Source organism: Manihot esculenta, chromosome 17 (assembly GCF_001659605.2).
Source record: "Manihot esculenta cultivar AM560-2 chromosome 17, M.esculenta_v8, whole genome shotgun sequence".
NCBI classification, from domain to species: Eukaryota; Viridiplantae; Streptophyta; class Magnoliopsida; order Malpighiales; family Euphorbiaceae; genus Manihot; species Manihot esculenta.
In genome coordinates, this window is record NC_035177.2 from 3,475,826 (window position 1) to 3,492,155 (window position 16,330).

Consider the following 16,330-nt stretch of genomic DNA (forward strand, 5'->3'; position numbering starts at 1 on the left):
TATGGTTTCAGATATGATTCATCCCAAACATCGTGTCTTGCACTCTTTTTGATTTTGTCTTTTGTGTGCTTGGGCGTATCAAAGGGAAAGTTGCTTTCTACACATTCTGGGGATTGCCACATGGAGACCTTCTGTTTGGGCAGACAAGATTCTGCCTTATCCGGTGGTTTGGGCAGGAAGTGTTCTGCATGCCCCTTTGCTTTGGGCGATTTGAACTTCACTTGTTCCTTGTGCGAATGGTCTATCTGCGAACTGAGCTGAAAAGGTGCGGATGGCCCTCTGTCTTTCTGCGTTAGGTTGCAGTCCATCTGTTGGATGCCGCAGACTGTTGCTTTCAGTTTTGGCTCTTTTTGACTTCCTCCATCTTCCTGGCTAGCCTCCCTGCAACAGTCATTGATTAGCATATCATCTTGATTTATATCAAATACTTCTTGACTCAAACAATCAATGATATCTAAACCATAAATAGGGGACATATCATAGGGATATTTCATAGCATCATAAACATTAAACTTTATTACTTCCCCTCCAAATTCCATGGTCAATGTGCCATCATGCACATCTATCTTAGTTCTGGTTGTGCTCAAGAAAGGTCGTCCAAGTAAGTGTCTAAAGTAATGTTGCTTTTGTCTTCCTCCATATCAATCACATAGAAATCTGCTGGAAAGACAAGTAGATCTACTTGCACTAGAACATCTTCTAGGACTCCTTTTGGGTATACTACAAATCTGTCAGCCAATTGAATGACTACTCTAGTGTCTTTAAGAGCACCTGCATGCAAAATTTTATAGATAGAAAGAGGCCTAACATTAATTGATGCACCTAAGTCACACATGATCTTTTTAATGCCCACATTGCCAATTTTACAAGAAACAGCAAACATCTCTTTATCTTTGCACTTAGCTGGGAGTTCTCTTTTTATGACAGCTGTCACAACTTCTCCCACACTTACCTTTTCTTTCTCAGCAAGCTTCCTGCGGTTAGTGCACAGTTATTTCAAGAATTTTGCATACTTGGGAATTTGTTTCACAGCATCAAGCAAAGGTATGTTGATTTCCACTTTCCTGAGGTTTTCAAGGATCTCTCTTTCTTCTTTTTCTTTTTGTGATTTTTCAAACCTTTTTGGAAAGGGAGGTGGAATCTTGAAACTTACTTGCTGATTTGTATTATGCTGGTGTACTGATTCTGTTTGATCAGTTTGTTTGGATAAATAGTTTTCTGGCTGTTTTTGTTCAGCAGCTTGTCTTTGCACTTGTGAACTGCCATCATCAGCCTTGACATCTTAAAACTCTTTCCCACTTCTTAACATGATAGCACTTACATTTTGTATGGAATTGGTCTCAGTTTGCAATGGCAACTTTCTTTGAGACTCAAGCTTGCTCACTGAGGTGGCTATTTGGCTCATCTGCTATTGGAGACTTTGCACAGAATTCGTTAATGTCTTCATCATCTCCTCAAGGTGCATATTGGAACTTGGAGGTGTTGGATTTCTTTGGTAGTTTTGATAGTTATTAGCCCTTGCATAGCTGAAGTTCGGATGGTCCCTCCAACTTGGATTGTAGGTGTTAGAGTATGGATCATGTCTTGGCTGGCTATTAAATCCTCCAATTGCATTTACTTGCTGGTCATCCTTATGAAGAATAGGACATTGATCAGTTGGGTGTCCTACATGTTCACATATCCCACATGGTCTAATTTGCTGAAATTTTTTAGCTTGTTGAACTTGACCTATAACAAGACTTTTCACAGCAGAGGTTAGTTCAGAAATTTGAGCAGTGAGAACAGATGTACTTACCTTATTCATCTCTACAGCTGTTTGGTGTGGTTCAGAAGGTGGTGTTTCAGTTCCTACGATGGGTTGTGCTTTGGAGGCAGATTCGGTGGTGACTTGCTTTCCAAGTCTTCTGATTGTACGCTCAATTTCTGGATCGTAAGACATAGTTTCCTTGTGTCCAGATCTGGTCATCAAAGAAAAATAAATTAGTTAAATCAACTCCCTGACAATGGCGTCAATTTTGACTGTACGGTTGTCGAAGCCGGTCAAAAATAACTTTTTTGGTTATCAACAATTTTACAACTATAGATAGTAGCAAAAGGATCGAATCCACAGGGAATTGATACTGTCCTATTTTCCTTATCAAGACTAAATAAACAAACTGAAAGCAAATTAAACTGAAAACAGATTAAAAAGAGGGGGTTTTGAGATTGATTAAATTAAACTAATACTGAAAGCAATAAAATAAAGTAAATAATTAAAGTAAAGGAATTCAAATATGAGAAAAGCTCTAGTTGAAGAATTGGATCCACTTCAGTTATTGGGATTGATCATTGATACTTAGGTTCCTTTGTTTGATTCAATAAATTAGTTATGGAAATGGAAGACGCTTCTCACCACCATATCTCTCCTTAAACATAAATTAATTAGGGAACGTCCTCTAACTAACCACTAATCAACAAGTTGCCAAGGAACGTCCTTGGGCCTTGGCCATCTAACAACTGTCAATTGCATTAAGAAATAGAGAGACCTAATTCTAGCTACCCAAACGTATGGTGATATCGCTAAATCATGCAATTTCCTTAGTTTTTACACCAAGTGTTCTTGTGTTTGAATAATCCAAGCAATTACGGACTCAAAATTATCCAAACTAACAAATTATTACTTTGCAATCAAGAATCAACGTAGATCTAAACAACAAAGCAACAATGGAATTACGTATGAAATTGCATAAATACTGAAATACAAAAGATAAACAATGTGTGTTCAGATCTCCCAATCCATAAAGCAACTAAAGTTTCACCTAATCTTCAACTAGAAAAAGAAAAAAGGTTTCAGCCACTCATGGCTGAAACAAAACCAAAAATAAAAAGAAAGAGGAGAAGAGAAGAAGAACCGAAGGCTTGGAAGAGCTTGGAGGTGTGCAGCCGAATCTGAATTGAGAGAGGAAGCGAGGCTTGCGCCGAATGGAGAAGAGAGGCATATATAGGGTGTGCGGCACTTAAAGATAGGATGGAGTGTTGCCCTAAGTTTCCTTGTGAGGTGGAGCCTTCTTTTGAATTTCAAATTTTGAATCTTGATTGCTTGAGAGGCAAGTGCATCTTCTTGAGATTTGGCTTCCTGAATAGGCAAAACTGAATGCTGAGATGTCTTCACATTTTAAATAAGGGAAGGAAGATTTGAAATTTGAATTTCAAATTAATCTGCTGACTGTGCTTTCCTTATTTATCTTCGCTACTGCACTTTCCTTATTTGGCACTTTCTTTATTTGGCTTCACTTCAGCTGCAACTTCGCTTGGGCAAACTACTTATTCTCTTTTATCCTCTTTTAGGCAGTTTTAAGAGTATTTTTATCAAATTACCCTTTTATACTATTTTCTGCAAAATAAGATCAAAATCACAAAAATTAGGCAGAAAAAGTGTAAATTAACATTAATAACAACATAATAAAATGGTCTAAATTTAGACTGATCAGTTTCAAATAATTCTTGAGTCACTCCTTTGGCTTTTTGCACTTCAGAGTGAATCCCGCCATCTGAATGGCTCTACTGTCGCTGACTCCTAACTCATCAGCTATCATTTTCATTGCTTTGATGTACTCAAACGAGTCATCACCTCCTTATACTTAAGAACATCCAACTTTAGGTAATCTGTTATTTTTACCTCGCTCACTGCTGATGGGTTAGGTTTGAATTGCTGGATTTTAGGAATTATTGATTTTGCTAGGGGAGGAGGTGATGGTGTAGCATTCCCTGAGTTAGGGTTTGTTGGATTCTGGTAGTAGGGTAGAGGTGAAAACATAGGGTAGGGTGGATATGGTGGATAGTAGGAAGGATAGGGCACGTATGAGGGGTATGGGTGATAGCTAGAGTAATCGATGAACCTCCCATCGGATACTTGGGTCCTTATGACTAAGGCTAGTACTGAGGTGGATGGATGGATCCTGAGGTCTGAGCGCCTCCTGTTCCTCCTTCAAACTCTCCCACACCCTCTCTTTCAAAGCTCATACCCAAACTTCCATCTCTCCTGTGATCATCACCTACTAACTCCCTAACATCTACAAACATCCTCCCTGGATCTGTTCTTCTTCTGTTTACATTAAAAGACCTTCTAAGGTCCCTTAGCACTTCTCCCCTGTTACTTTTACTTGTCCGTGCTCTTGATGGAATAGCAGAGGGAAGGGCATCCATACTCTCATTTTCAGGTGGGGCTCCGGCTAATCGTGCAAATCGATGTGAGCCACGCATCCTGCCTTCTGAAAACAACATATAAATACATAGACATAAGCATCATATAGTTCATGTAGATACACATGAACCCACAACATACATATCATATCATCAATGCACATGCATATAGTCATGGCATTCACATAATCATACATACATAAGACAGGACTCTCCATCTTATCCCTAGTGAACATGAATTTTCCTAATTGTGCTTGTCCTCAATAACATCTATGAGCCCAACACTCTAGGTCCGACCATATAAATCTAGAGCTCTGATACCACTCTGTAACGACCTAAAAACCGGATTGCTACCGGCGCTAGGATTCAAGTCGACTTAAGATCGCCGGAGCCTGTAGCAAGCCTACTATACATCCTGTTACACTTGATATAATCTCATACATGATCATAAAAGTATATAAAAATATTTTTATCTCATGAATCAAAACTCGACAGGAGCATACAACATAATTGAAAACATAAAACTCATAGTAGAGCTCTCATTAAATGCTCCAGTATGGTCAACCTTACATGTCTCAAGCTTGGTTCAAACATAACTTAAACTTTATAACTTTTATATAAAAAAGATCATAAACAAAGGATTATAGAAGAAAACTTGGGCAAAACACAATTTTAATCCATAATATGAATTATATGTCCACAACTATACTATTACATCAAAACTATACTATACAACTGTGGTGACCTCCCGAGCTAACTCTGATCCTGCAAACCTGATGTCAAGGAAAAGGAATAAGCTACAAGAGCCTATAATTCTTATAACACTTAAAATAACCCCAATAAACCCCTATAAACGTATAAGAAAACATTCAAGAAACGAACTGAAAACGACTGGACATGAGATTTTCGGCGGTCTAAATTCCCCTTACAGATCCGAAGGTTAAACCTCCGGAGACAGATTAGGAGGCCAAAAGACAGCCTTTACAAGCAAGTTCGGCGCCTGAACTTGGATTTTTCTGCAAGGTAGATCCTGATTTTGCCTCGGCCAACAACTTTCAAAAAGCGATCAAACCTATATACAGTAGATCAAAAGCAAACAGAAACATTCAACATTGACTTAAAAGGTTCAAAACAACTCTAGAAATAGTAAAACATCAACATGCAATCAACTCAGTATATTTGCCACTTTAAGATTCAACTTAAAAGGAGACATTAACCATACTTACATTTCTAAAACCAAAACTCAAAGCTTAATTGATATTTTTTAACGCAAAGCTCTACTAAAATCAGCCCTTGTTATGTTAAATTATGATTTTTTTTTTTTTTTACACTACAGTCACTTAAAATTAGTTACAATTGAATTGTTATGGCCTGATATTAGCAACAATTCTTGCTTCTAGTGTTTTTAAATTAAAACTTAAGAGAAAATGTTAGAATCTGAATCGTTGAGGAATTTTGTTTTATTTTTAATTATCACTTTAACACTTTCTTTATGTTAAAAGATAATATTTTAAGTGAATACTGTTGAGAATGAATCCATGCGGAAAACACGTGATGATGAAACGGTAATATAAATTATTGAATAATAATATTAAATTAATTAATTATTTTGATATATAAAATAATTTAATTATTTATATGATTACATATAAAATAAATTACTTTTCTTATAATTAGGATTTATAAAAAAAAAAACTCTATTTATTTTAAAAAATAATTCGTATTTAGAAAATATTTTTCATGAAAAATATTTTCTAAATTTTTTAGATTATAATTTAAAAAATAAATAATATTAATAAATTTATATACGATTATGTTAATAAGATTATTAAAGTCCAAAAATTGGCCTAACCATTTTACTTAAAAAATAAATTAATTTTTTTATTAAAAAAATATTTTTTATTGATTAATTTATTTTTTATGTTATAAACGTAGAAAATATAAAAATAAATTCTAAAAAGTATTTCTCAGCAAATAAATGAAGGCTATTTCAACTGACATTAGTCTCCTGTTATGTTATCTTTCACAATAAGAAAACAAAAAAACAATATTTTCAAATAGTTTTATTGCTAATATTATCATAATTAAAATATATTTTTTAAAATTTTATTTTATTTAAAATATTTAAAAATATTTCTCTTAGTAATAGCTTTAATACTTTTATTATAATTGCCTGTTTAGTAGAATTTAGTTATAAACAAAATCTAAATATTCAAATAAATTCAGGGGTGACCAGTATTCGGTTTAAATCGAAAAAATCAACTGAATCGAATTGATTTGAAAATTTGGTTAATTTTTTATATATTTCGATTCGATTCGATTTTTAATTTCAGAAATTTCTATTATTTCGGTTCGGTTCGGTTTTAATAAAAAAAAATAAAAAAACCGAACCGAACCGATTAGTAATAATAATATATTTTTTCAATAATATAGAGAAATTAAATCATATTAAGATTAAAATATTTTAATTAAATTTTAAAATATTAAAAATAAAGTGTAAAAATAAAAAAATTATTAAAATTCAAAACCGATCAAACCAAATCAAATCAGACCGGTTCGGTTCGATTCGGTTTCTGATCAAAATCGATTTTGTTCGGTTTTTATAAACACTAAAGTTTTGGTTTATTCGGTTCGATTCGGTTTTGAACCGAACTGACCGAATACTCACCCGTATAAGGGAATAATATATTATAGCAAAATTAATTATTTGATCTTCATAGTTTGAAAAATATATGAGTTACTCTTTTTTTTTATTTCCTCCTAAATTCATTTATCTAATTTTCTCAACTTTTTCCGCTAATAATAAAATGGTAATTTACAGAAACCTCTTTAAAATTTAATAAAATCCCTGAAATAGTCTTTTATTAAATTTTTTATAATAAAATAATCCTTAAATTTATTTTTTATTTAATAAAATAATCTTTCTATTAATAAAAAATATAAATTATTGTTATTTAATTATTGACTAAAGGTTTTATATTTTTAATAACTAAAATATCATTCTAAGTGATTAATATTTTCTTTTTAATAAAAAGTTTTTTGTTTATTATTTTAATAATAAAAAATAAGAGATTACTATTTTAATTTTTAAAAATTGGTGAATTTTTAGATTTTATGCATTATTTTTTTATTTATTATCATTATAAATAATTTTAATTTTTAAAATATAAATATTAATATTCTATAAATATAAAAATTTTTATACTTATAAAAATCAATTTAGACATATTCCAACTATAATATGTAAATATAAAAATTAATTTTTAATTTTAATAAGTATAAAAAATTTTATACTTATAAAAACCAAGTTAGACGAATTCCTAATTATAACAATTCATTTTTAATTTTTAATTAAGTATAAAAATTAAGCTTTAATTTTTAAATCAGTAATTTTTATATTTACAGAATATAAAAATTAATTTTTTAAAAAAACTAAATTATTAATTATTAATTTTTATACTTACAAAATATTAATTTTATATTTTAAAAATTAAAATTATTTACTATAATAACAAATAAGAAAAATAATAAATAAAACTACAAATTTACTGATTTTTAAAAATTAAAATAATAATTTTTATTTTTTATTATTCAAATAATGGATAAAAACAACATTTTATTATCATTATGTTTGGAATACAATTCGCAATAAAAGAATTGAATTTTATTCATTAATAAAAAATTTATTTGTTTAGAATACATTTTAAAACAATAAAATTTAATAGAATTCTTCTACTTTAAATAAATTAATAATAAATTTAAATTAACTTATTCATTTCATTATTCTTATTATTTTTAAACTACATATAAATATTTATACTTATAAATAATAATCATTTTTATTGTAACGATCCAGAATCCGGACCGCCACCGGCGCTAGGATCCAGATCGGCTTAAGGCCGCCGGGACCCGTAGCAAACCAAACATTCATTCAGTAATCCTATTTAGTCCTATACATGGTCAACACATACATAAAAATTTTGAACTTTTCTTTTTATTCAATTATCAAACTCAACCCGTGCATGCACTATTCATAAACATGAACATCAACCCCACACTGAAGTTCTCATCAACCCCATACACTGGAATTCTCATCAATTGCTCCAATGGGGTAACATATCATAACTTAAATTTGGTTTACATAAACAAATGAATGAACCAATGAATGAATAAATAAATGAGAAAGTTTTAAATTTTTATGTAATTGTTGATCATGTATGGGATTAAACAGATATACAGGATGTATATTAGGCTTGCTACGGGTTCCAACGGCCTTAAGCCGATCTGAATTCTAGCGCCGATTTTCGGGACGTTACATTTATTATATTGAAAATACATTTGGAAAAACCATTATTAATATTTTTCACATGTTTAAATTTTAAACTTTACATATTTCTACCATTAAAAGGATATAAATTAAAATGATCTCTCTTTCTTTAAAATTAATATAATAATATAATTAATTTCTCAATATCAATTATAAATACACTAAATATTAATACTCAGTATTAAATAAAATTATTTTTTTTTAAAAAGTAATTATTAATTAAAAATTATAAGTAAAATTAAAGTTAAAATAAAAAATAAATAAAAAGAAAAAAAAGAATTTTCAAAGACTAAATAAATAATTTTAAATGAAATCATTTCTTCTAAAATCTTAGATAATGTTAGAAATTAATAAATAAAATGTTAGATGCACTCCTCACCTTAAACCTCTCATCTTTAAGTGACCAACCATTTGGTGCCATGTGGCAATCCAAATATCAACACTCCAAGAGATGACCACCAAGCTTCTCCATACCTCTGCCTATCACAAATGCCATCACCTCATCAACAATTCCATCTTTTTTTAACAAATAATAAATATTTCCAAATATCAATTACAGTTTTTAAGTATTTAAATGACATTTTTACCCTTAATGAATTGATTATTTCCTTCCATACCCATATGCATAATTGCATTCTCACCCAAATTTTATCTCCAAACTTGATCAAAACAAGGGGTAGTCACAGAAACCCATAAACATTAAACCAGCCTCTCAAGCCCTCATCACTTAGCCATCTGTTTTCCCTTTTGGTATCACAAAGGAAAATTTCTCCATAAATTTTCCATTTCATGTTTCTGCAGAAAATCAGCTGAGAAAAAGAAAAGAAAAGAAAAGAAAAGAAAAATTTTGGCAAAAACCCATTTACAAGAAATGGCAATTTGCACAGTTTACACAACTCAATCACTGAATTCAACATGCTCAATTTATACACCAGCAAAAACCCACTTGGGATTTAACCAGAAACATGTTGTTTTCTATAGCAGTAGCAAGAAAACCAGTAGAAGAGCTGCAAATGGGGTGATAACTTGCTCAGCAGGTGACTCACAGACAGTTGTGATTGGTCTAGCAGCAGACTCAGGTTGTGGGAAGAGTACCTTCATGAGGAGGTTAACTAGTGTGTTTGGAGGTGCAGCAGAGCCACCAAAGGGAGGCAATCCAGATTCAAACACACTCATCAGTGATACAACAACAGTGATATGTTTAGATGATTATCATTCATTGGATAGAACAGGAAGGAAAGAGAAAGGAGTGACAGCACTTGATCCGAGAGCTAATGATTTTGATCTAATGTATGAACAAGTTAAAGCTCTTAAAGATGGGATTGCTGTTGAGAAACCTATTTATAATCATGTCACTGGTCTATTAGATCCTCCTGAGCTCATCAAGCCTCCTAAGATTCTTGTTATTGAAGGCCTTCACCCAATGTAAGCTTTTTATTTCCCTCTCTCTCTCTGCCATTTATGAAAACATGTGATTTTCTTAACTTTTGTATTTTTTTTTTTTAAATTATTGGGTTTCAACTGAGATTTAAATATATGCATGACTATTGAGAAAAGTATTTTTTTAATATATTATTTAATATTTTTACGTGGAAATTATTTTTCATGAAATAAATAGAGAGTAAGGCAAATGTGTATGTAGGTTTGATGAACGTGTAAGGGATCTCTTGGACTTCAGCATCTACTTGGACATAAGCAATGAAGTTAAATTTGCATGGAAAATTCAAGTAAATTTCACTTTCTATAACACTCGTTAACTAAATTCAAATGTTTCCTCTTGACCTAATAATGCCGGAACTAAACAATTGCAGAGAGACATGGCAGAGCGAGGACACAGTCTTGAAAGCATTAAAGCCAGTATTGAAGCTCGCAAGCCTGACTTTGATGCTTATATTGGTAACGATTTCAATTACGTGCTAATTTAGTTTCAATTTTTACCTAACATCCAAACTTTTCAATTTTTGAAAAAATTTTCTAAAATTAAAAATTAATAAAGAAAGAATTTTATTTTTACCCATCTTTTCATTTCATTCATATTTAATTTTTACCAAAATTATTTTGTTATACATTCATTAATTCAATCAAGAATTAAATAAAAATAACAGTCTGTTTTCTTTCTTAACTAAAGATTTTGAGATTAAACTTTAAATATATGATAATTTTAAAATTTAAGAAAGTTTTTTATATTTTATTCGATGCGAATTTAGAATAATTGAGTAATAAATAATAATATATAATAAAATTTTGAATTGAATCGATAGTTTTTTTTTTTAAATTATATTTGAAAAATGAAGAATGGTGTTGGTGCAGATCCACAAAAGCAACATGCAGATGCAGTGATAGAAGTGCTACCAACACAACTGATACCAGATGACAATGAAGGGAAAGTATTGAGAGTAAAGCTGATAATGAAAGAAGGGGTGAAGTATTTCAGCCCAGTTTACTTGTTTGATGAAGGTTCCACCATTTCATGGATTCCATGTGGTAGGAAGCTCACCTGCTCTTACCCTGGCATCAAATTCTTCTATGGCCCTGACACTTACTTTGGCCATGAGGTATGCCATTTTCATTTTCATTCCTCTCCTTTCCAATAAATCTCATTTTTGCCTCTCAATTTTAGAGAAATATCTAATTTTCTCCAAACTTAATTTTTTCTTTTTCAGCCAAATTTACCTATACCTTTTGGTTTAGTTCAAACTGACCCATTTTTAGCTAAAAAGATTAAAATGATAATTTTAAAATTTTAATAGTAAATTTGTATTTTAATATTATAAAATTTTTTTTTCTCATTTTAATTATTTGTGTTGTTTTAGGTGTCAGTATTGGAGATGGATGGGCAATTCGACAGATTAGATGAGCTTATCTATGTAGAAAGTCATCTGAGCAACATTTCCACTAAGTTCTATGGAGAAATCACTCAGCAAATGTTGAAGCATGCAGATTTCCCTGGAAGTAACAATGGAACAGGTCTCTTCCAAACCATCATCGGATTGAAAATAAGAGATCTCTACGAGCAAATCATCACCAGTAAGGCGGGGGCTCCTGTAGAAGCAAAAGCCTAATAATTTCTACCACCTTTTCTTTCTTCCTTTCTATTCTTCTTCACTGTTTGTTTTAGGCTATTCTTCATAAGAATGAGAAATACTTGCGCACCTATTTGGTGTTTGTAACTCTGTGAAGATTTGTGTATTATAGAGAAATCAAAAGCAGAGATTAAATTCAGTTTTAAGACAGTTTCTACAAGATCATATAAATTAGGAATTGACCACACAAGTAAATGGACAATTCATGTGTCAGACTTGATTCAAGATAGATCCAATATACAAATACATGAGTACTATCATAGTTGTTGTGTTCTGATCCACATGCATGAGGTCTAAATAAATATTTTGCTGAACGCAAATATTTAAAACTCGTAATAAACAGATCCTCCAAATATATCACGTCATGATCCATGGTGGCCAAGTCTAATCCTAACCCCAGTCCAATTCGAACCTGAAACAGGATTTAACCAAAATCAAAATCAATTTGAATCGAACTTGTTTCCCTTCTTCATCTTGAGCTGGATAGAAACCGCAAGTCCAGTTTGGTTTCTAGTTAAAACTGTTTTCTCGTTTAAAAGATAAAATTGTTAAAACTTTCAACCATTAAACTAGATCAAAACCTGACTAAATCAGAATCAAATCAAGACTGAACTACAACCGAACGGGACTCTACAGTCAATCCTGAGCCCATTGATCTATTGAACCAGAACTACTGATTATGGCCTAAAAACCGATCCAGACTGAACCTTTAACATTACATCAACTTCACTAGTAACGTAATTAAACTTTGCAGTAGACTGGAAACAATTTATTAGATGGACGTTGCGCAAAATCCTAAAATATGCTCAACCTATTAGTTTCCCTGATGACAAGAAAGATTTCAGCATGTGATATGAAGCAAATGCAAACCTAAAAGAAAAGGAATGCGCAAACCTAGAAAGCATAAGAGTCGAATAGCCGATCATATTTTGTTGCATGTAGTTGTTTTCAGTTCTTAGATTTGCAGCATGCATACTGTTCTCTTCACAAAGATAAAAAAAGAAGACGACAGCAACCTTTCCTATGCAACTCAATGTGTTATTCTAGTTCCTTTTCATCAAGTCATTTGAACCATACTGAGAAATGTAATGAGGCATAATCAACCTCCATTACAACTAATGTATGTTCAAAAGATAAAAATAACACAATATACGTTTTCACATGAGAAGTGTAAACTGATGATATGCACTTGAGCTTACTTTACTTGCAGATCCTTTAGTTAAGCAAGCATGAAAGATAGTAGACCTTTCTATTGAAGATTTAAAAAGCATTTCCTGTTAACCAGCTTGATGAACTTCAGAACACAAACTAAGGAAGTCCAGTAAAAACTGGCATTTCCAATTCATGTTTCGAACCTCTGATAAGTGATAAGTACTACACAGGATTCTAATCAACTAAAGACTGCATCAGAAAGCACTAAACAGTTGCCAAAATAAGCACAGTACCTAACAACTATACATATCTGCATGACAATAGACTACACCTTACCAGAAAAAAAGATAGGAATCATACACACCAGTAGTCGGTGTATATCTAATTGTCAGTTTTCCACATCTCTACTTGATTATAACAAACTTGTTAGTACCATGTCTAGCCCAGTGGTCCTTCAAATCAACTGGATGGGAAAGGTCATGACCTTCAGCTGCCAGTTTCAGCAGAAGTTTCACATATGCTCCACTACTCATTTTCCTCCCAGCCATGCGAGCCCCAGGCCTTGCGGAACTCATGGGGAGAGGATATTCTGATATAGTAATGGTGCAACATGAGGACTGCCATCCACCAGCACCCCATTTGTAGCAAACTCTAGGCATGCCTGTGCATGAGCAAAATGGAGACGGCACCCCAGATAAATCAAAGTTCATTCTATCAACATCAACATTGAGATTCCTTTTTTCACGTTTGGCTTCGGGCATGTTTTGTCCATTCTTTTTAGAAGAAGCCTTTTTGGGTTGTTTTGGCTTTGAAATTTTGGATGAGATTTGGTTAGAACCCTTTACAGAAGGCTTCTGTTTTCTAGCCTTTGCAGGTTTAGTTCCCGAGTTATTTTTCTTTGCTGGCTCAGTTGTAGGAGCAACAGAACGAATAGGATCAACAGGTAGACCTGGTTCTGAATCAATCTGAGTTCCCTGAGAATGAACTGAGCTGGTTTTTGGTGGAGAGTAAAAATTTCCAGAATAAAACCAAGCAAAATGTGGAACAGATGTCCCTGTGCTAGCTTCTGGTATGATATGGCTTCTGTTGGAGTAAGTACCCATCGTGGACTTTACTGCTAGATGTCTCAACACTGCACGTAAATTAGCACACAGCTTGTAGAAAATCAAATCTTAATACTTGACACCTATTTGTATCTATGTCAGCCAAAATAACAACTAAAAAAATCGACAAATTTTGCTGAGGCCCAGAAACTCATATAAAATCCAAAAGTTCCTCATGAATAAATTAATAGAATATATTCAAGTAGAAGGATATTTAATTCAAGCTAGAAGCAATTCAGCTAAATACAAACCATTTAAGTGAACACAAACAGGACTTGAATGACGAACCAAACTAAGCCTAACTAATAGAGTAAAACGGATTAAAAGGATTATCTTACCTCTTGCCTACCAAAACCTCATGGAACAACACGAATTTACTAACTGTGCCATATTTTTCAACTACAGAATGAAGTTCCAACAAATGTTAGCTTCAGTAATGGAAATGCATGCAATATAAAGGATTTGAATTTACATCCTAGTAATGTATAATGTATAAAAGATCAGTAATTTCTCTCAAATTTATTCTTGGAATTTTTAACAAAATATTTCCCCCATAAATTCTCAATTATACATGGCAATAATTAACTAGAAAGCGTATTTTCTAGCAAATTAATTCAAATGAATTACACAAACTAAACACACAGACACATATTAGATATCAAGGAATTGAAGACTAAAGGCCCAGAGCACATAAGAGTGAACACAATAACTACACGTCATGAGCAAAATGCAAATGCATAGCCAGAAGTCCAATTTATTTGTGAGAGACCCTTCTTTTTAAGACAATCAGATAAACTGAAAACCCAAAGCACTGGACAGTGATTAAAAAAGAAAAGAGACCAAAATTATTAAGAATGTGATAGATTTCAAGCTCTCTTAGACAGATGAAACCCATAAAAGAAGCACAAATTTTGAGAGCAAAATAGAAAAAAAAAAAATACAAGAAAACACTAAGATTTCAAGCTATCAAAGAGGATAAACGCACAACAAAGGAACATATCGCCCACAAAATGAACTGTACTAAACCAAACATCGTAAATTCAAAAAGGAAATCCAAGAAATATGGGGAAAAATTGTGAGTATAACAAGTCTGCAAGATCTATGAAAATTGAAAAGCTGCATTTAGTAATATAATCTTTGATTACCTGGAAGTGGGTTAGTTTCCTGTTCTTCGGTTCACTGCATTGCCAACTGAATCAGCATTTCTCTGCAAGAGCACATGAAAATTTTGTTTAAGCATTTATCTCTCAGTATCTCAAAGGACTCCTTTACCTGGATAACCCATGTTGTTTCACTTCCCTCGACGTAGGTGCATGTCACGCTCCGCTAATAAGGTAAATTACTTTTACATCCCTAAACTATATTAAAATTAAAATAAATACTCCTTTGTTTTTAAAATTCAACAATTGAGTTTTATATTTAAAGGTCTTTAATTTAATTTTTTAATTAAATATTTTTAAAATAAATAAAATATCCTTAAATATTTAATTATTAGATTATATCAAAATTAACACTTGTATTTCTAAATTTTCTAAAAATAAATAATTTAATTTTCGTATTTTAACTTTATTAAACTAAAAATATATTGTTTCGATAGAGAACTTTTAATTTAATAAATTTAAAATATAAAAATTAAGATTTTAAAAATGAAAAAATATATATATTAATTTTCATATTTTTCAAGAATATAAAAATAATATATCAAAGTACTATAATTAGGAGTGTATAATTTTGTAACCTTCCGGAAGATACTTTTTAATTGGGTGATTTTGCATATTTTATTTTAACTATAATTTATTGTTATAAAATATTTTAAAATTTAATTTTAATATTATTAAAATTTATATATTTTATATAAATTAATGTTAATTTATCGAGTTATCTGTAATATATCGTATTCAAATTTGTTTAAACTAGTTACTAAAAAAAATCAAAAGGAAAAAATTAGCCTTTTGCTCCAAGTGACTTAAAAAAATATTGCTTCATCTCATGTATAAGAAAAAATATTTTCTCAAACTAGGGCGATTTACCATGCAATCGAGGGTGATCAATACAATATGTCGTCGCGTCTATCACTCTCAATTGTGAATTTAAGAAATTAAAAAAAAAAATACTCAGCTTGTTAGCTTAAAAAGTTTTTATATATTTTTATTTTTTTTTATCTTAAATAGCAAGCTAAAGCACAATATATAAAAAGTAAATTAAAAAAATACTAAGACACGATAACTTTTAAAAAAAATTTTAACACAGTCTATAGAACTTTTTCCCATGGTATCTATCATATGAATTGTTAAATTGTGTAAAAAAACATGCAGATGTAGTAAGTTTCAAGAGATATCTCATATTCTCTTGTAATAGCATCGTACTTATCCAAATTTATTGATTATGAGCAATATTTATATGTTGATTTTTACTACTTTAGACATGAGTGTAAAATATTTAATAGTATATTTAATCTATTCAGACATTCTGATTATTGAAAA

At 31.3% G+C, this 16,330-nt stretch overlaps 2 protein-coding genes across 5 annotated transcripts; one reads left to right on the forward strand and one right to left on the reverse strand.

Moving 5' to 3' along the window:
- Positions 1-9,157: 9,157 nt before the first annotated feature.
- Positions 9,158-11,738, forward strand: LOC110607548 (phosphoribulokinase, chloroplastic). The gene is made up of 5 exons (XM_021746682.2): positions 9,158-9,934; positions 10,152-10,236; positions 10,321-10,405; positions 10,820-11,064; positions 11,323-11,738. Exons 1-5 carry the CDS (start codon positions 9,381-9,383, stop codon positions 11,569-11,571), a joined length of 1,218 nt encoding a protein of 405 aa, XP_021602374.1. The 5' UTR covers positions 9,158-9,380; the 3' UTR covers positions 11,572-11,738.
- Positions 11,739-11,783: 45 nt separating this feature from the next.
- On the reverse strand, positions 11,784-15,124 carry LOC110607549 (protein BASIC PENTACYSTEINE7). 4 transcript variants are annotated; one of them, XR_006349237.1, is made up of 4 exons: positions 14,993-15,122; positions 14,186-14,246; positions 13,081-13,876; positions 11,784-12,004 (listed from the first exon to the last, which is right to left on the reverse strand). XR_006349237.1 is itself a non-coding variant. In XM_021746684.2 (3 exons), exon 3 carries the CDS (start codon positions 13,845-13,847, stop codon positions 13,149-13,151), a length of 699 nt encoding a protein of 232 aa, XP_021602376.1. In that variant the 5' UTR covers positions 13,848-13,876; positions 14,186-14,246; positions 14,993-15,122; the 3' UTR covers positions 12,812-13,148. The 4 variants fall into 4 exon arrangements, 2 of the variants coding, with proteins under 2 accessions (XP_021602376.1, XP_021602375.1); XR_006349238.1 differs by lacking the exon at positions 11,784-12,004 and adding an exon at positions 12,812-12,866; XM_021746684.2 differs by lacking the exon at positions 11,784-12,004 and having other exon boundaries at positions 12,812-13,876.
- Between the last annotated feature and the right edge of the window lie 1,206 nt (positions 15,125-16,330).

What these genes read in the sequence shown, in the direction of transcription:
- LOC110607548 (XM_021746682.2), top strand. Translation starts at nt 9,381, where the DNA reads ATGGCAATTTGCACAGTTTACACAACTCAATCACTGAATTCAACATGC. An exon ending in ATTGAAGGCCTTCACCCAAT is followed by an intron (nt 9,935 to 10,151) that starts GTAAGCTTTTTA and finishes ATGTGTATGTAG; the next exon opens with GTTTGATGAACGTGTAAGGG. An exon ending in ACACTTACTTTGGCCATGAG is followed by an intron (nt 11,065 to 11,322) that starts GTATGCCATTTT and finishes GTGTTGTTTTAG; the next exon opens with GTGTCAGTATTGGAGATGGA.
- LOC110607549 (XM_021746683.2), bottom strand. Translation starts at nt 13,847, where the DNA reads ATGGGTACTTACTCCAACAGAAGCCATATCATACCAGAAGCTAGCACA.